This window comes from Crinia signifera, chromosome 19 (genome assembly GCF_055691185.1).
Source record: "Crinia signifera chromosome 19, ASM5569118v1, whole genome shotgun sequence".
Classification (NCBI taxonomy): Eukaryota; Metazoa; Chordata; class Amphibia; order Anura; family Myobatrachidae; genus Crinia; species Crinia signifera.
In genome coordinates, this window is record NC_139226.1 from 45,938,775 (window position 1) to 45,959,499 (window position 20,725).

The 20,725-nt window shown below is 49.1% G+C and overlaps 1 protein-coding gene across 3 annotated transcripts; it reads left to right on the plus strand.

The window, feature by feature from the left end:
• Window positions 1-1,193: 1,193 nt before the first annotated feature.
• On the plus strand, window positions 1,194-20,204 carry LOC146042477 (uncharacterized). 3 transcript variants are annotated; one of them, XM_083162470.1, is made up of 4 exons: window positions 1,195-1,560; window positions 7,688-7,824; window positions 17,760-17,793; window positions 18,651-20,204. In XM_083162470.1, exon 4 carries the CDS (start codon window positions 18,695-18,697, stop codon window positions 19,913-19,915), a length of 1,221 nt encoding a protein of 406 aa, XP_083018596.1. In that variant the 5' UTR covers window positions 1,195-1,560; window positions 7,688-7,824; window positions 17,760-17,793; window positions 18,651-18,694; the 3' UTR covers window positions 19,916-20,204. The 3 variants fall into 3 exon arrangements, with proteins under 3 accessions (XP_083018598.1, XP_083018596.1, XP_083018597.1); XM_083162471.1 differs by lacking the exon at window positions 17,760-17,793; XM_083162472.1 differs by lacking the exons at window positions 7,688-7,824; window positions 17,760-17,793 and having other exon boundaries at window positions 1,194-1,560.
• The last annotated feature ends 521 nt before the right edge of the window (window positions 20,205-20,725 follow it).

Below are 20,725 nucleotides of genomic sequence, written 5' to 3' on the forward strand. Positions count from 1 at the left end.
TGTTTCATGTGAAACACTATTAGGCGATACATCAGAATGGACCTATGGAAGGCAATGACATCTGTCTTTTTTATGGATTATCTTATTTATTTTTTATACACTTTATAAAAAAAATATTATTACTACATTTTATTTGTGTTTTGCGAATACATCCTGAAGGCTTTAGAAATGGGATCCGACACAATAGTAAAACAGGATTAGATATTATTAGACAAACAGGTGTTGGGCTGTCCATCCAGTCACACAGCACTGTTGGTTTGGGGTCAGTCGGTCGGTTGTTGGAGTATAGAAAGAGAAGACATGTAACATTTGTGTGAGCAGAAATGGCAACTGACACTCCTTTTCCTGGGACACGGTCACTGGGTCTACAAGCATTAGGTCGACACCACTAGGTCGACATGACTGAAGGTTAACATGACTGTAGGTCGACTTGGGTTAGGTCAGCAGTCAAAAGGCTGAAATGGAGTTTTTCAGTTTTTATTTTTGAGCTGACATGTGCCGACAGGCTTTCATGCCCTACCATCCACTGGGGCGTGGTGGCAGAATAAAATAGTGTGCCGAGCACAGCAAGCCATGCGAGGGGACGCGGTGCTAGGTTTCAGTGTCCATGTCGACTGTGTCGACAATCGGGATAAAAAAGTTAAAAACCCCATGTGGACCTTTTGACTGTCAACCTTCCCCATGTCGACCTAATGCTTGTGTCGACCCAATGACCCTATCGACCTAAGCCATGTCGACCTGCAGTCATCTCGACCTTCCTGCATGTCGACCTTCAGTCATGTTGCCCTTCATGCATGTCGACCTAGTTCATGTCCATCCATACCCCTTTTCCTGTGGCAAACAGCTCTGTGCTATCTCTGCTTTATTATAAAGGATGGGAGAAACAGGGCCATATAATCTCTGTTCGATCTTTTCATATGTCAAACTTTTCCTTGTGTCGACTAAAGCACTGTCATCCCTAGAGTAAACCATACCCAGTTACTCATCCCTCTTTGATCATACAGCATGTGCTGATGTGCTCTGCTGTGAAGCTAATCTAAAGCACCCGTGCGCCCCCTCGTGGATGAAGGAATATTGCATTGTAGAGAAAATAAAATGAATTATTTGAATGTAATAATTTTTCGGCTTTTCATATATTTGGCTCCCATAGAGTTAGGCATCCTGCGCCTCTCCACCTATAGTGCAAACACAGGTCCCAGCATACATTACATTAAGTAGGCATGGTAGGATTTCCAGCTCCGGTGCAGCCAGTGGGATATAGGTTCAGCCTGTCTTTGCATTATAATACCTTTAGGTAACAGCAGTGGCCAAGTGGCACATTCCTCCCCCCTGCACGCAGCAGAACACAGCCATTGCAGATCTCTGCTCTCTCCCCCACCGGGCCCACCTAATGCACTGTGACTGCAGACTCCACCAGGTCCTAGAGCCCGGTGCTTGCACCTTTAGTACTGCTTTCTTTTGTTCCACGAAACCAAGGACACACACATACATTCAAGTACGATGAATGACCCCTGTCTTCGAGCCAATGATCAGTAAACCGCATGGGTGATAGGCACAGAGGTACAGTATGCACAATGTGTACGCTTGGTATTGTATTGCAATTTCTTAGTATTATATATTGTGTTACAGGAATAGGTCATTCTCTGCTGACACCAGAGATACTGAGATTCTGTGATTGTGTTCCCTTACTGCAGATCATCTGATTGATGTACAACTATTGAGGTGTGTGTGTTTGGGTTAGCCTAGACTCACTGGGGAGGTGGATAAAATAACCCTGTAGGTTCCTGTAGCTGTATCACCCAGCCTGTGTGTAAAACTACAATGCTAGGCATAATGGTAATTGCTGATGTTTGCTTTGGGAAATCTAGAACTTGTCTGTTGCCTTTCTGATGCAATACTGACGCCAGGATGCATGGGGTACGGAGATGTCATGGTGGTACCACAACCTGGCACCTATCCATCACAACCAGCCTATTAGTCACACACTGCAAGGCACACACACTTGTGCAGTAACCTGAAGTCAGCATCGGAATTTTGTTTTCATTTAACAAACTTGAAAAAATATAAAATTGTACTTACAAAGTATTTGGTTGCTATGGAATCTGTTTGGTTACTATGGTTTCCACCACATATGTAACTATGGTTTCTCGAATATACTGTTATTAATTAAACATGGATGCTCCCGGCAAAGTATTTGTTTCCTCTGCTTAATCACAAGTAGGGATGCCAATACCAGATTGAAACATGCTCAATCCCAGGATTGGCACTCAATGCCACCAGGAGCGAGTAGGGATGGCCATCGACCATCGATGATTCAAAATCATGGTTTATGGCCGATGTCGAATACTTTTGCCATCGATGGGGGAGAACCAGATGGTTTCCCTCCATCGATGGAATAGCAAAACAATGTTTTGCTTTTTTTTTTCCAAAGTGCCGGGACACGGAGCATAGCTCTGCCCCCGACACCCGCGAAGCCTCGCCCCCCCGTGTTTTGATTGTCCCAGATGCCACTCAATCAAATACAATGGATGACCATCGATATGTAAACATATCGATGGTCATCCATTGCATAGTTAAGCACTATCGATGGCCAGTTGCAGAATTGCCATCAATGGCAACCATCGATGGCAATGGAAGTGATGGCCATCCCTAGGAGCGAGCGGGCAGGTGGCAGAAGTGCAGAAATGGTGCGGGGGTGAGGCCTGCAAAGCGTGACCTCTGACCATATCATGCTGCGCAGAGCTGTATGCTGCGGTCAGAACCAGTCAGGCAGTGTCTGAGTGAGTTTCCCAGCCACTGCCTGGCATTAGACCACGTATGTGCAGTCTAATCCCAAAATTTAAATCCCAGCAAATTTAGGGCCAAATCAAGGGATCCCGCCATTCCCGATCCCGGGATTGGTCACCCTAATCACAAGCATATTTTTGTTACATCGCGTCTCTCCGTCATCTGGGACAAACATTATAACGTCTTTCACAGATGCATCATGTCGGCTGTGAAGCCTGGCTTATGCTGATATATATTGCAGATATATCGTTACAACGGCCTGTGTATGGGCAACTGACCCATACTCTGGTCAATGGAACCTCAGACAATGATGTCACTACCGGTTCCTACAGACAGAAAAGTTGGGTGGCAGATTGGTAAGTGTGTATGTGCGTATCGTTGCGAAGAACACTTATGGTGTGTACACGCGGTGCGATATGGCTTCCGATGTTGCCGATATAGTGAACATCGGAAGCCATATTGCATGCCGATTGTGTACTTTTTAGGGCTTGCATGCCGGATGCGCTGCCCGCTCCCATGTGAGCGCAAATAGGCAGCGACATAGTGAGGGCAGGCAAGACTATATAGTGCAGATCTGCACTAGTCTTTGTGCCTTACATACTCACATAGCTCCGGCGGCCAGAGGGGCTTCTCCTGGGGCTGCAGGGCTGATGTGCAGTGACCCGGAAGTTATCCGCCGTATAGAGGAGGGGGGGGGGGGGTGGTCTCTAATGTATGCATGGGGGAGGGGGGCGGGGGGAAGCTGTTGCTTACCTTGGGGAGCTGTGCAGTGGCCCTGGGTTGAGTCGCAGCACCCTGCCATCGGTGCCCCTGCCCGGCACCTGCAGCGGCGTGAGGATGGTGACAGGTATCGGTACTGTCCTCTCTTCTCTCCTTCATGCTGTGCGATGTGATCAGATCGCATCGGGACTCGCATCGCACGGCATGTCTACTGTGTGTACACACTATTACCAAATCGCTACATTGTTAAGTCTGTCGGGTGTGTGCCAATTCCTATTTCTGTATATCAGCTACTTAGGTGCTGTACTTTCCTAAGAAACATAAACTGATCATATTTAACTATTTCCTAGTATAAGCGGCTGAGCTGCCCACTCACACAGCTAGACATTTTGTAATCAAGTGTAAAAAATGAGTTTAAAAAGATGTATCAAGCTGCAAAAAGTGATAAAGTGGAGAGTAATAAACAACCAGCCAATCAGCTCCTACCTATAATTTTTCAAACCCAGTCTGTAACATGCCAGGTAGGAGCTGATTGGCTGTTTTTTTTAATCACTGTCCGCTTTATCACTTTTTGAACCTTGAATCGTCTGACCAAAAAAGTAAAAAAAAACCTGATGAGTACATAACAAATGTTCTCTGTACAGGTGTACGATATTGAATCATTATCATTAGCCGCCGGGTCGGGCCATGCGTACACCCCATTAGACAATACTTCAACTGCAACGCTGTAATAAGATAGTAGTATATAATAATAGTATATCGCTATATATGTAACATTTTTAATAATGAGCTACTGTGTATAACATAGGGGTGGCCATTCGGCATGGTGGGGGCTACCTGCTCTCTGGACTCCAAGCACTTGCAGCCCAGCGAGGATGTGACGTGGCCACTCACTGTCACTTATCAATAGACTGCGCATGAATCTGGTCTGCATTGCGCGTGCACAACGCTGTCCAGCAGCGAAATCCTGCTACTTTTTTTTTTCAGCAGCCGTTCGCAAGGTGAATGATAGGAAGATGGCAACAGGGGGGTGGTAACCAGCCGTTTAGTGGGGGTGCCAAGAAAAACGCTAGGTGTGCCAAAAAAAAAATGCAATCGTGCCCAGGGAAAACAAAGATGTGCCAAAGCATTTTAGGCATACTTGCCGAACCTCCCGAAATGGCCGGGAGTCTCCTGAAAATGAATGTCTTCACAAGCCTTAAACATTTATTTGCACGGCGTGCACATTAATTAATTAGTGGGGCGGTGTTTACCTGATCGCTGGCCGTTGCAAATTAGCAGCCGTTGTGAATCAGGCCCATCTCTTATATATTTGGCTACATCTGTCACTCAAAGTGTGCCTGAAGCTGTAACGCTGGGTGGAGCCTCTGACTCACATGACTGACTCACACGACAGAGAACCAGCCCAGTGAGCCCACAGTGCCAGACACCCTCTGCCTCTCCATGTTACACAGCAAAGACACAGCAACTCACCAGACACACCAGGGGAGTGCCCCACACCTCCATACCTCCCAACATGACCCTCTCCAGGAGGGACAGAATGCTCTGTTTGTGGACTTCCATCTTAATTTATGATTGTCATCACCTGTTTTAAACAGGGTACTTGATAAGAAAGGTGTTTAAGCACAGGTGATGGTAATCCATAAATTAAGAAGAAAGTCCAGAAACAGAGCAATGTGTCCCCCCCCCTCCCCCATTCACGGCAACCCCACGATTAAATGGCACATACAAAACACTGACATGGCTATGGTCGACAATGAAAAAGGTTGACATGAGTTTTTGAAGATTTATTTTTTACTTTTTCAATGTTTTCATATTCATTCTCATGTGTCGACATGGACACCAATGAAATGCCACACTTATGTCAACATTTACATGTGTTGACCTTTCTGTGTTGATTTTTTCTTGTGGCGATTCGCGGCACCCCCCGGCGACCCCCCTCCCGCGATTCACAGCCCACCCCCCACAATTCACGGCGACTCCCGCGATTTGCGGCCCCACCCCGTGACACACCCCCTCCTGCGATTTGTGCCAACCCCCCAGGCCCCCCCTTTCTCGCGGTACCCCCCACCACCCGCGACCCCCCCTACCGCGATTCCCCCCCCCCTGTCATTGCGGCAACCCCCCGCCCCTGCGACCCACCCTCCCACGATTCACTGCAACCCCCCGCGTCCCCCCCTCCCACGATTCGCGGCACTCACACCCCCCCCGACCCCCCCTCCCGCAATTCACGGCATCCACCCACGACCCCTCCTCCCGTGATTCGCGGACACACCTCACCTCCTCCCCCCCCCCCCACCCCCGCTCGCGATTCACGGCAACCCCAGGATTAAATGGCACATGCAAAACACTGACACGGCTATGGTCGACAATGAAAAAGGTTGACATGAATTTTTGAAGATTTATTTTTCTTTTTTGAATGTTTTCATATTCATTCTCATGTGTCGACATGGACACCAATGAAGTGCCACACTTATGTCAACATTTACATGTGTTGACCTTTCTGTGTTGATTTTTTTTGTAGCAATTTTTTTACAGTGACAACTATGTGCAAATCAACCTACACATCATCAACCAATTCTTTGTATAATATATAACACCTGTTCTGTTTTACTGTAGGTGTTTTAAGTCAGATCTTTTACTGCTACTATTACTGTTTATGTAAATGCATTCTGAATGACATCCTACCATCCTTCTACAAGAATATATAACCAACTAGGTGATTTATCGCGCCCCGTGCCCCCCCCTCCCGCACGCGATTTGCGGCCCTACCCCGTGACACACCCCCTCCTGCGATTTGTGCCAACCCCCCAGGCCCCCCCTTCCTCGCGGTACCCCCCACCACCGCGACCCCCCCTACCGCGATTCCCCCCCCCTGTCATTGCGGCAACCCCCCGCCCCTGCGACTCACCCTCCCACGATTCACTGCAACCCCCCGCGCCCCCCCCTCCCACGATTCGCGGCACTCACACCCCCCCGCGACCCCCCCTCCCGCAATTCACGGCATCCACCCACGACCCCTCCTCCCGTGATTCGCGGACACACCTCACCCCACGATTCACGTCCCCTCCCACGATTCACGTCACCCCCCGCACCCCCCCCCCCGCAATTCGCAACCCCCCCCTCCCGCAATTCACGCCCCCTCCAACGCTTTGCGGACCCCCGCCCTCTCCCGCGATTCGCGGACACCTGCGCCCCCTCCCTCCCTTGATTCACGGCACCCCCCACGCCCCTCCCACAATTCACGGCACCCCTAAGCCCCTCTTTAGTCCCCCGTATACTCACACACCCCTATCACTACCCAGCTTCTTGCTCTCCTGATCCGTAACTTCCACCACTGGGGAGTCGCTGACGCTGTGTTGCCCACTTGCCCCTATCATGCCTCATAGCCCAGCCTCCTGCTCTCATGTACCCTAACTCCCACCCAGTAGGAGGAGACACTGACTCAGGGCCACCATCCTGTACTGCCACACTGGACCCTCACCCACTGGCAGAAGCTGCACAGTATCTCCCACCCTCCTCTTTAGTCCCCCTTATGTCCACACCATCACTACCCAGCCTCCTGTTTTCCTGTGTCGTGACCTCCGCCAGTGGGGAGCCGCTGACTCAAAAACACCCTACTATACTATTGCACACACACACCTAAACAACATGCACACACAGCCCCCCCCCCACACCCACAAATGTCACTGTACCATCCACACTATCAATGTACATCTTACTCTGTAACCGCTTTTTAATTAAACAAAACAATACACACCCCCTTCCACATCATATGCTCTCTATTTAACACATTTCACCTATAACTCAAGTTGCAATACAGGGCATCTTTCATACAATTCTAACCATCTTTCTCATATACAAATGTTCACAAATTAAGGGGGCGCAGCCCCTTACGACGGTGTGAAGAGCGCCCGTAGGGCGCGATGAATCACCTAGTGGTTACATATTTAGCCAATCCTCTGAGCTTTTTTTCAATACATTTTATAGGATCTGTTGTAAAATAAGTTTTAGGATTTCTCTTATTTTTTCATACTGGCTGTTTTCTTTACAACCTTATTTTGTTATACAGGTGCCACTATTAAATGATTTGTTAGCATACTGTAATATGCTGTACTACTATATTACATATTATTATTATTATTATTATTATTATTATTATTATATATTTTTTTTTTAGGAGCACCCTATATTTCTTTCTCTATTTTATTGGCAACAACTTGAATCTCATGAATTAGTTGAGCGGTAAGATGAGAGAACAGAGCAAGATGGGTCTATGAGAGCCACCAGGGAACCCTGCGGAATCTATGAAATTAGGTATGCTTTTTTTTTTCATTAGAACTTTATTATCAACTTACTGGGTGAGATTTAATAGGATGAGAGATTCAGAAAGTGAGAGATTTGGTAAGAAATCTACAGTTTTTTTAAAGCGGCAATCATTTACACTGCTAAACCAGTTTGAATCTCTCATCCCATTAAATCTCACCCACTGAGTTTCAAATCCCTATATGACCAAGGCCCAAGGTACCTAAAGCAGATTCTGATTCAATACTGTCCCACCCGATTACTGCTATCTGTACATAAAGGACTTTTAGCAGTACCTAGGATCTCCCGTAATTCATCTGGGGGTTGAGCTTTTAGCCATGCGGATCCGACTCTATGGAACTCACTTCCCCGCACAGTTTGAGAGGCCCCCACTCTAGAATCCTTCAAAAACAGACTCAATACTTTCCTGTTTACTCAAGCATTTCTGAAATTCCCTTAAGCATTGTTTATGAAAAGCTTTTCTGTACTTCAGTGTTCCTGTACTGTATTACATTCATTCTATCTGTTAAGTGCCTTGAGTCCTATTGGAGAAAGCGCGCTATATAAATCAAATTATTATTATTATTGTTCACCTATATAGGGCCAATTTCATTATGCAGTACTGTACGGAGGGCCTGATTCAGATTTAGTTGCAGTTTTGCAAAGCGGAAACTGGTGGCATGGGGGCCGCCCCGCACGCCAGGCCCCGCCGTGCAACTTGCCTGCAAAACTTATTATTTGGAATTTGCTTGATGAAAGCTTCTGCAAAGCTGATTGGTTGCTGTTAGCAACTTCTCCACAGGTCCACTTCTCTTATCACATCTTGATACATCTGCCCCTTTGGTTCCATATTTCAAATACATTTTCAATTCAGTCATATTGTAAAATTGATGGATTATTACTACCTTTTCTTCTAACATGGTTTCATAGCCTTCTTTTTGTCACCTATAACAGTGACTTAACGGGATTAGGATCAGGGCATTGGGAGGGACACGTTGATTTTTAAAAAAGAAAAAGGAACTTAGAAAATAGAAGACTTGTTTAGGTTCATGCAGTGCGTAAGAAGGGCCTTATTCAGACCTGATCACTCATCTGCAAACTAGCAGATGACTGCGCTTACATCCCCGGGGCCATCATTCGATGCTCGCTAACCATCAATTGATTTTTTTTCCCATTCGCAGATAAAAGTCAATCTAAACTGACTTTTATCTTGGCTGGAGATGGCCAAATTCAGGGCGGGCGCTGACTCACCCGCCCGCCTTGAACAGGCATCAGCACGCCTGCATTAGCATGGGAATGCCCAGCATTTTTATAGGCTCACCCCCTGCCAGCCCACAGCCCTCCCCTGACAGGCGCATGGGCTACGGAGATACATTTGTACCTGAGCAATCAGGCCTGAATCGGGTCCCCAAGTCTGACCTTACCGGTCATCTGCAACAGGCTGATTTGGGCCTGCACTGACATCACAGTCCCTCCCTGAAAACGCCTGGGCCAGCCTGCAATATTTCAGACACTCCCTAAAAAAAGCAGCTGTCACCCCAGAAAACGCCGGCTTCCGGTCAGTTAAATTGTGAGGGGATTGCGATGACGATCCATTCGCTTTTCTGTCACTGTTTGGGCTTGATCTGTGCTCATGCGCGGTCAATAATAATAATTTTATATAAAAGGCTAAATGCTCCTCACCTTTTTTTTGCGATGTAGTACCGCCAGTGACCACTAGAGGCCACTTAACGGACCAAATGACTCCTTAACAGAAAGTGAAACTAAAATGAAATATATGGACAGAGGGAATTATGAAGACAGAGATTTGAGGTAGGAGCAGATAGGGACTAGTAATAATAATAAATTCGATCTGCGAATTCGCACATCAGCGATCAGCTCTGAATCAGGCCCAAAAGGGGTTATTCACTGCCTGCATCTTCGAAATCATCCCCCTCTTATGGAGTCCAGATATAATGTTGTTTTTTTAAGCACTGCTTATTATCATTAGAGAGTTATTATGATAATACACATTTCCATGTATAATTTAATTAAATAGAAACACAACGATAAATTAAATTTACTATAAATCCAAACATCTGGGTTTTTCTTTCTTTTTATAAATCCAGTAGCAATCTCTGTCTCTGTCTGCAGGGGACCAGCCAGACATGTCAGTTATGCAATGCCAGGAGAGGGCTGCAACTTTCATATACTGTATCTGCACTGTCAACAGGGAGTGGGGGATCTGTCGGAAGCTGCTGCTGATAGTCATCATCCATTGTCTACATTTGCACTGGTCCTCCAGCCAGTGGTGAAACTTGTGGGTAGTGGGCCCTGGTGCAAAAATATCATTTGGGCCCCCTCCTCCACCCCAAAACAAGTTCACAATATGCAACACAGTAGTGGGTGACATGGAGGGGCAGAGGGATGCAGAGTGTGACAGGGAAAAACAGTGGGTGACAGAAAGATGGTGACAGGGCCAGCAGTGATCCCCTTAGTTCTCATGGGCCTCCGTGCCCTGCACCTGCTGCACCAATGGTAGTTCCGCCTCTACCTCCAGGAATAGAGTTACCCCCTGACATTCATGGGCATAGCTACCATAGGTGCAGGGAGTTCAGCTACTATGGGGCCCAGAGTGGATAGGGGCCACCTTCCCTGTCACAGTTACATGTGTTATATACAGAGGTGTAGTTACCATAGTTGCAGGGAGTGCACCTGCTATGGGGTCCAGAGCTGAGAGGGGCCACCTTCCCTGTCACAGTTACATGTGTTATATACAAGGGTGCAGCTACCATAGGTGCAGGGGGTGCAGCTGTTATGGGGCCCAGAGCAGAGAGGGGCCACCTTCCCTGTCACAGTTACATGTGTTATATACAGGGGTGTAACTACCATAGGTGTGGGGAGTACAGCTGCTATGGAGCCCAGAGCTGAGAGGGGCCAGATTCCCTGTGACAGTTATATGTGTTATATACAGGGGTGTAGCTACCATAGGTGCAGGGGGTGCAGCTGCTATGGGGCCCAGAGCTGAGAGGGGCCACCTTCCCTGTCACAGTTATATGTGTTATATACAGGGTTGTAGCTACTATAGGTGCAGGGAGTGCAGCTGTTATGGGGCCCAGAGCTGAGAGGGGCCACCTTCCCTGTCACAGTTACATGTGTTATATACAGGGGTGTAGCTACCATAGGTGCAGGGGGTACAGCTGCTATGGGGCCCAGAGCTGAGAGGGGCCACCTTCCCTGTCACAGTTACATGTGCTATATACAGGGGTGTAGCTACCATAGGTGCAGGGGGTGCAGCTGCTATGGGGCCCAGAGCTGAGAGGGGCCAGATTCCCTGTGACAGTTATATGTGTTATATACAGGGGTGTAGCTACCATAGGTGCAGGGGGTACAGCTGCTATGGGGCCCAGAGCTAAAGGGGCCACCTTCCCTGTCACAGTTACATGTGCTATATACAGGGGTGTAGCTACCATAGGTGCAGGGGGTACAGCTGCTATGGGGCCCAGAGCTAAAGGGGCCACCTTCCCTGTCACAGTTACATGTGCTATATACAGGGGTGTAGCTACTATAGGTGCAGGGGGTACAGCTGCTATGGGGCCCAGAGCTAAAGGGGCCACCTTCCCTGTCACAGTTACATGTGCTATATACAGGGGTGTAGCTACTATAGGTGCAGGGGGTGCAGCTGCTATGGAGCCCAGAGATGAGAGGGGCCACCTTCCCTGTCACAGTTACATGTGTTATATACAGGGGTGTAGCTACTATAGGTGCAGGGGGTGCAGCTGCTATGGGGCCCAGAGCTGAGAGGGGCCAGATTCCCTGTGACAGTTATATGTGTTATATACAGGGGTGTAGCTACCATAGGTGCAGGGAGTACAGCTGCTATGGGGCCCAGAGCTGAGAGAGGACACCTTCCATGTTACAGTTATACAGGAGTGTAGCTACCCCTGTACCAGATGCTTGGTGCAAGCTGGCAAGGTGAACTTCTAGATTGCCGTCCCGTTCACACCTAGCAGTGGGCATTCCCATGAAAACGCTGGACGCTCCCATGCAAATGCCCGTTAACTCAGGTGCTGGCAGCGGGCAGCTGACGTCACCTGATGTCAGCTGCCCGCATGCTTCCCGCACTGGGCGCTCGCAGAGGTAAGACACCAGAGAGGTGTCTTACATCTATGTGCGCTGGAGAAATCATTCGATGATCGGCGACCATCGAATGTTTTCTCCCCCTCACCCAAGGCTGCGAATGGATGTTTAAGCTAAACATCCATTCTTAGCCACGCGGGGGACTCGGCGTGCAAGGAGGACGGGTGGCCGTGTGGCCGGCGTTTGGTGGACTCGAAAGCCAGAATAAGGGCCATTGTGTATGTCAATGTGATGGTACTGACCTTACCGCGATCAGTCTACGCTTGCCCCCTTTTCTCTTCAGGTCTGATTTTCCAGGCACAAGTCAAGGAAAGGCATAGAGTATATGCAGACATATGTGTGTGCAGTACTGGCCTGCATGCACATTATACAAATGCAGGTCTTTCACAATAATACAGGCATGCCCCCAACTTTAAGGGGAAATGTATGAAACATTCATGTTTAAGAAGAGCCGTTGCCCACAGCAACCATTCAGGCATCTAGCTCTCATTTATCGAGCACAGTAAATAAACTGTCAGTTTTATGCTGATTGGTTGCTAGGGGAGAGTTATACTGATGACCGGCAGTTAGGATGCCGGCGGTCAGAAGGAGGGAATCCCGACAGGGGTCAGTTAGGTATACTTATCTTCCCCCTGCTCCCCTTAATCCCCCCTTCTAGCAGCTCAGCCCCCTCCCCTGTAGCCTAACCCCAACCTCCACTCTAGTGCCTAATCCTAACCCCTGGACCCCTCTGCCTAAACCTAACCAAGTGTACAATGGGGCCAATTCAGTCCCAATGTTTGCCTATAAGGAACCATGGAGTATCAATAGCTAACTTATTAAACCTTATGAAATATTTTTCCTGGGGGATTTGCATAGAGAAATGCATGTGTTTCTATCCTGGTTACGATGATACAATCATTTTCCTAGTATGACATTATCAGGTGCTTTTGGGAATATAGGTTTTGTCTGTATTGATTGTACAAGGTGCTAGGGTTTCCGCCCTGCCTGACTACCCTGACATTTACTTCTGCAGTGCTTAATTACATAGCCTTCATCAGGGACATCTGGATAAGCACCTTGTACCGCCCAAACGCTGGATATAGTAACATACATAGTAACATAGTAATTAAGGCTGAAAAAAGACGTTAGTCCATCGAGTTCAACCTATCTGACTTGTAACTACTGACTTGAGTAAGTCATATCTATAGGATTCCCTTAGTGGCCAAAGATGCATCCAGTTTGGATTTAAATTCATTAACAGTAATTGCTGTAATCACCCCCACTGGCAATGAGTTCCAGAATGTTACTGTTGTAATGGTGAAGAATCCTCTTCTTAATTCAGTACGGAATTTCTTTTCCTCAAGCCTCAGTACATGCTCGTGTGTCCCAAGTATGGGCCTGTTAGTGACCAATCATCTCCCAGTTCCTGATGATTCCCAATCCTGTATTTGAACATACTAATCATATCACCTCTATCCCTTGAATCTATTCAATCAATCTATTCAATCAATCAATCTATTCAAATCATGCCAGTGTCCGGTTTGCATTTGCTGATGCACTTAAGCAGTGTGTACTATTACCCAATCTCTTATATATTTAGCCAGATCTGTCACTCAACCCCCGTGGAGAACGTTTCTGTGTAGAACAGTTTCACTTTCATGTGTATGACGTTCCACCCCCTTGACATCACCTCCCCCCGCCCAGCCAGGGCTACAGTACACGCCCACCATCCACCATTACTCCACAGCCACCATCCACCATTACTCCTGCACATCCCTACCCTCTGCCAGGACCCCCGCGACCCCCCTCCCGCGATTCGCGGGACCCCCCCGCGACCCCCCCTCCCGCGATTCGCGGGACCCCCCGCGACCCCCCCTCCCGCGAATCGCGGGACCCCCGCGCCCCCCCCTCCCGCGAATCGCGGGACCCCCGCGACCCCCCTCCCGCGATTCGCGGGACCCCCGCGACCCCCCCTCCCGCGATTCGTGGGACCCCCGCGACCCCCCCTCCTGCGATTCGCGGGACCCCCGCGACCCCCCCTCCCGCCATTCGCGGGACCCCGCACCCCCCCTCCCGCCATTCGCGGGACCCCCGCTTTCCACCCTCCCGTGAGTCGCGGGACCCCCGCGACCCCCCCTCCCGTGATTCGCGGGACCCCCGCGAACCCCCCCTCCCGCGATTCGCGGGACCCCCGCGACCCCCCTCCCGCGATTCGCGGGACCCCCGCGACCACCCCGGTATCCGGACTATTGTTAGACAGCACTTACATCGACAGCCATTACATCGACACCATTAGTTCGACAGCTCAATAGGTCATCATGGTTTTAGGTCGACATACCATTAGGTCGACATGTCATTATGTCGACAGCTCATTAGGTCGACAGCTCATTAGGTCGACATGTTTTTAGGTCGACTCTGCCATTAGGTCGACAGTGTCTATGTCGACAGTCAAAAGGTCGACATGGTTTTTTTCACTGTTTATTGAGCCGACATGTGCCGACCGGCGGTATTTCATGCCCTACTATCCACTAGGGCGTGGTGGGAGAATAAAATAGTGTGCCGAGCGCAGCGAGGCACCGTGCCCGAAGCATAGCGAGCGGCTGCGGTACACTTCAAACTGTCCATGTCAACTGTGTCGACATTTCGGCCAAAAAAACAGTGAAAAAACCCATGTCGACCTTTTGACTGGCGACATAGACTCTGTCGACCTAATGGCAGTGTCGACCTAAAAACATGTCGACCTAATGAGCTCTAATATCCGTCCCAGACCCGACCACCCCCTCCCGCGATTCGCTGGACCTCCGCGACCACCCCCTCCCGCGAAACGCGGGACCCCCGCGACCCTCCCGCAAATCGCGGGACCCCAGCGACCCCTCCCTCCCGCGAGCCCCCTCCCGCGATTCGCAGGACCCCTGCATCCTCCCCTCCCGCGATTCGCCGGACCCCTGCGACCCCCCCTCCCGGCATTAAAAGGGCCCCCCGCGACCCCCCCTCCCGCGATTCACGGCACCCCCCCCCTACTGTGATTTGCGACCCCCTTCCCGCAATTCGCGCCGCCCCCTCCCGCGATTCACGGAACCCCCCGAAGCGCCCCCCTCCCGCGATTTGCGGGCCCCCTCGGCACTTCTCGCGATTTGCGACCGCCCCCTAATTCACACATTCGGGGACCCCACCTCCCGCGATTCATGCCCCCCTCACGCAATTCACGGCACCCCCCACACCCCCCTTCCTGCGATTCGCAACCCCCCGCGACCCCCCCTCCCGCGATTCACGGCACCCCCCCCCTACTGTGATTTGCGACCCCCCTCCCGCGATTCACGGAACCCCCCGTAGCGCCCCCCTCCCGCGATTTGCGGGCCCCCTCGGCACTTCTCGCGATTTGCGACCGCCCCCTAATTCACACATTCAGGGACCCCACCTCCCGCGATTCATCCCCCCCTCACGCAATTCACGGCACCCCCCACACCCCCCTTCCTGCGATTCGCAACCCCCCACGACCCCCCCTCCCGCGATTCACGAAACCCCCCGTAGCGCCCCCCTCCCGCGATTTGCGGGCCCCCTCGGCACCTCTCGCGATTTGCCACCGCCCCGTAATTCACACATTCGGGGACCCCCCCCTCCCGCGAATCATGCCCCCCTCACGCAATTCACGGCACACCCCATACCCCCCTTCCTGCGATTCGGAACCCCCCACGACCCCCCCTCCCGCGATTCATGCCCCCTCCCGCGATTCACGGACCCCCGCACCACCCCCCTGCGCCCACCCTCCCTTGATTCACGCCCCCCTCATGCAATTCACGGCAACCCCCCACACCCCCCCTCCTGCGATTCGCAGCCCCCCCACGACCACCCCCTCCTGCGATTCATGACCCCTCCCGTGATTCACGGACCCCCGCACCACCCCCCCTTGACTTACGGCACCCCACGCGCCCCTCCCGCAATTCACGGACCTCCGCAACCCCCCTCCCGCAATTCACTAACCCCGACAACCCCCCTCCCGCAATTTGCCGACCCCCCTTCCCACGATTCAAGCCCCCCCGCGCCCCTGTCCACGATTTGCGGACCCCGCCCCCTCCCGCTAACCGCGGATCCCCACACACCGCCCCCCCTCCTGCAATTTGCAGACCCCCCAGACCCCCTACCGGCAATTCCACCCCCCAGCGGACCACCGCGGCCCCCGCTCCCGCATTTCACGTACCCCCGTGACAATGGGGGTCCTGTACCACCACAAGCAGGTACCGCCCCTAGGTGGGAAATCCGGCCCTGGCTGCCGCACTGCAGGTTTCCCCACTGCCCTCTGCACCAGCGCCACAACTTTTATCAATGTCTTGCCCACATACCACTATTATACAGCCTCCTGCTCTCATGCACGCTCACTCCCTCCCAGTGGGAGGAGACGCTCACCCACTGCCGGGAGCTGCATACTGTCCCCCACCCTCCTCCAGTTCTAGGGATGCCCATCGACCATCAATGATTTTCAAATAATCGATGGTTTATGGCCGATGTTGAATACTTTTGCCATCAATGTGGGAGGACACTGCCCTGCCTCCTGTTCTCCTGCCCCGTAACTTCCGCCAGTGGAGACCCGCTCACCCTGTGTTGCCCACATTCCCCTATCATGCTTTACCGCCCAGCCTCCTGCTCTCATGCACCCTAACTCCCACCCAGTCGGAGGAGACACTGACTCCTGTATTTCTGTGCTGCCACGCTGGACCCTCACCCACTGGCAGAAGCTGCACAGTGTCAACCACCCTCTTTAGTCCCCCGTATGCCCACACACCCCTATCACTACCCAGCTTCCTGCTCTCCTGAACCGTAACTTCCACCACTGGGTAATCGCTGACGCTGTGTTGCCCACATACCCCTATCATGCCTCATATCCCAGCCTCCTGCTCTCATGCACCCTAACTCCCACCCAGTAGGAGGAGACACTGACTCAGGGCCACCGTCCGGTACTCCTGTGCTGCCACGCTGGACCCTCACCCACTGCCAGAAGCTGCAATACAGGGCATCTTTCATACAATTCTAACCATATTTCTCACAATACAAATGTTCACAAATTAAGGGGCGTAGCCCCTTACGCCGGTGTGAAGAGCGCCCGTAGGGCGCGATGAATCACCTAGTGTATTATCTATGATGACCTCCAAGTCCTTCTCAACATATTCCATTATACAAGATTTAGTCTAGTAAATATCAACCAAATGCAATTAATATCTCTCAGTACATTTAACGTATACACAAGACTCGCAGTTTTCAGAAAATGACCTACATCAGATATTATTGCATGACTTAAAAATAGGGTGAGATTTAATAGGATGAGAGATTCAGAAAATGAGAGATTTGGTGAGAAATGTCCTTTTTAAAACGGCAATCATTTGCACTTCAAAATCAAACTGGTTTTGCAGTGTAAATGATTGCTGCTTTAAAAAAAAAACACCCACCGTCTTCATGGAGACCCTCATAAAATGATTGGCATTCCCCTGCTCTGGCCCAGTGTCTTCTCCCACCCACCCCTTTGGAGTGAATGGGCTTGGCTAGTGTGAAACTTGCTGAAGCCGTTTGCTCATGGGGTTTGCACAGCCGCATTCGCAAACCCCCCCACCATCGGACAACGGCCCGAATTTGGATCGGACCAAACGAGTCGGCCCCCAAATTGTTTGTACCATTTACAGACAGAATACTTTGCTTTTTTTTTTTAACAGACATTTATTTTGACTTTTCATTTATTTTTTCACGTTACATCACGTTAAGGTTTCAATATTTTTTAAGCTTATTTTAATATAAAAATAAATAAAACTTATGCTTTATAGGTTTCTGTTTTACGTGTCTCTTCTCCTCCTTTCTAGGAACTCCCTAACGTACTAGCACCTCCCTGATAATGTAAGTATGGTTTATCCTGATATTTTTCTATACAGACAACGTCACAACGTCACACTTTATTCATTTATCCCGTAAGTCTCCAGTGCGATATGCACTAGCGTTTGAGCCATGTAGATCTCTCATTAAGATCGCTCAGCACACAGCACTGCACAGCGATGTGTCAGCAGTGTTTGCTGAGCGATCTGAAAGGGCCAGTGTTCTCCAGTGAGAACACTGGCCCTGACCGGCGAACATTAGATTTATCCAGCATGCTGGATATTAATCACGGGAGATAGCGACGTGCAGGGCCGCACATCGCTATTGCTATGGCCCCTACACACGGAACAATGTAGGGGAATTTTCTAAGCAATCTAGTCAAATTAAGTCACAGTGTTCCCTCCAGCATCCAAGGAGGGCAGGGTGCTGGAGGAAAAGGGGCACTTTCAGTGCGGCGGAGCAGTCCCGCTGACGTCACTAGTGTGGGCGGGCACGCCTGGCGATGTCACCAGTGTGGACGGGCCCATCATCCAATGCCACCAATGTGGGCAGGTTCCAATGCCACCAATGTGGGCGGGCCCACCCACTGAAGTCTGTCTTGACCGACGGCTAGGTTGTTTTAACAGGATGGACAGGGCGCGTTTCGCCCTTTCAAAATCGGGCATGGTGCGGTGCGACGCTAAAACAGCCAAGCGTGAACACTACGTCAGATCGCTTAGAAAATTACACAAAATCGCTGTGTAGGCCCCATAACATATATCTTTATGTCTCCATATTCCTTAACCAGCTGTTTGTATAGTTTGTAGTGTATCATTTTATTTTAGGGGCTTTCTATTTTATCCATGTACATGGAATTTATTTTAACTTTTTTCTTTTTTAAGGATGGCTCACAGAAATCTTGTGGACAGTGTATAAATAACGTTTTATGATGACATCTCCTAATCAAACCAAACAATATCATCAGCCATGGACAATGAATCATTTGGATTATACTAGGGAATGGACTAAACCGATAAGTCCAATGCACAACTCTGTGACTAGGAAGCACATCTGGACTTCTGCCATTGACCCTCTAGAAAAAGGAAACTGTGGCTTGCTTGTATCTCAGCAGAGATATGGCTACCGATATAACGGAGCAGACACGAGAGAGAAACCGGTGTTTCCAATTTTGTACAATTATTTGGATAACATGCATCGCAAAGGTCTACCCGACGACGTAACAACGTCACATTGGATTGCAACTGGAACAGAACTCATCAAATTGGATCCTGGACCAATGTCAAGATCATTAGTCCCATCACCTTGGAATGTTATCCAGAATTCTTCTGACGCAATGCTAAACCATGGATGGGATCATGAAGGTAAGCAGACACAGCATCCACACTATGGAACTCAATCCCTGAAGGTAGCAAGAAGCACTGACGGTGATATTGCATCTGCAAGTGTTCCTTACTCTAGAAAAACAAGCTTATCTCCAGATATTTGTAGTCATGACCAACCAACAATGGTCCCCATTTCAGACTTTAGTGAATATGATAAAGCTGAAATGACCAACAACCACCCTTTACTCATTACTCATAACAGAGCCCCCCAATATCAGCATGAGGAAGCAGAGACGTGTTTTTCAGAAGAGAACCAATTCCTCTTGATAGATGATCAGGGAGTTCCATACACAGTGTTCAAGAAAGATCTTATCAAGTCATCGGACATTTCTGATGAACCACCTGAGATATCATCGGAGGTCCCCAGAAAATGTCATTACTGTCTGGTCTGTTTTAGGTCATTCTTGTATGTCTCTGATCTGGAACGTCATAGCATCACCCACTCAGAGCGCAAACCCTTCGAATGTAAAATTTGTGGAAAGAGCTTCAAGCGGTCGTCTCACCTGCAACGTCACAAACATATCCACACCGGTGACCGGCCATTCCTATGTAACATTTGTCGGAAAGGATTTCGAGAATCTGGTGAACTACAAAGACACCAAAGGGTACATACTGGGGAAAAGCCTTACCAGTGTGAACTTTGTTATGTTCGATTTACAGAACGAAATACCCTCCGCAGGCACATAAAGAGGAAACATCCGACTCAAGTTCTGCACCAGCAGGATGCTGGGGACAGCAGTGACTCGGAAGAGAACCTTTTGTAAATTCCTATAGGTGACAGAATGTAATGTCGACAAATACATCTCACTGTTCCTTACGCATAAAATAGAAACAGAAGAATTGTTAAACGTGCAAAGAAATAGTTCATCAATAGGTTCAAGCACTGACCTCAATTGACGGATACTAGAATATAAGACTTAATATAGAAATCAAAATGATGACTGTTTATCTTGCAGGTGTTACTGGGATATTGAACTAATCAACCAAAAATATTTTTGAGATAAGACACAGAGGGTGAGATTTAATAGGACGAGAGATTCAGAAAGTGAGAGATTTGGTAAGAGATCTCCAGTTTTTTTTAAAGCGGCAATCATTTACACTGCAAAACCAGTTTGATTTTGCAGTGTAAATGATTGCCGCTTTAAAAAAACTGGAGATTTCTTACCAAATCTCTCACTTTCTGAATCTCTCGTCCTATTAAATCTCACACAGAATTCATGTTACTGTATTCTATCAAGATCAAGGTTGTAATTCACATTAAACTATTAAAATAAAAAAAGATTAAAAAAATATGCAACAAGAAAGTCTAAGTAATATTAAAGATGGTGTATACACGATACAACAATCTGACGTGAAAGCATTTTATAATACACAAAGTGGGGTGATTCTGGTTGGTTTGCAAAAGCAAATTCTTCTTTAATGGACAAAACCATGGGCCTTATTTTGGTTCATTCTTTCTGACAAAATCCTTCTTAGATGGACAAAACCATGTGCACTGCAGGGGGGGCAGATGTAACATGTGCAGAGAGAATTAGATTTGGGTGAGTAATTTTGTTTCTGTGCAGGGAAAATAC

What these genes read in the sequence shown, in the direction of transcription:
- LOC146042477 (XM_083162472.1), top strand. Translation starts at nt 18,695, where the DNA reads ATGATGACATCTCCTAATCAAACCAAACAATATCATCAGCCATGGACA.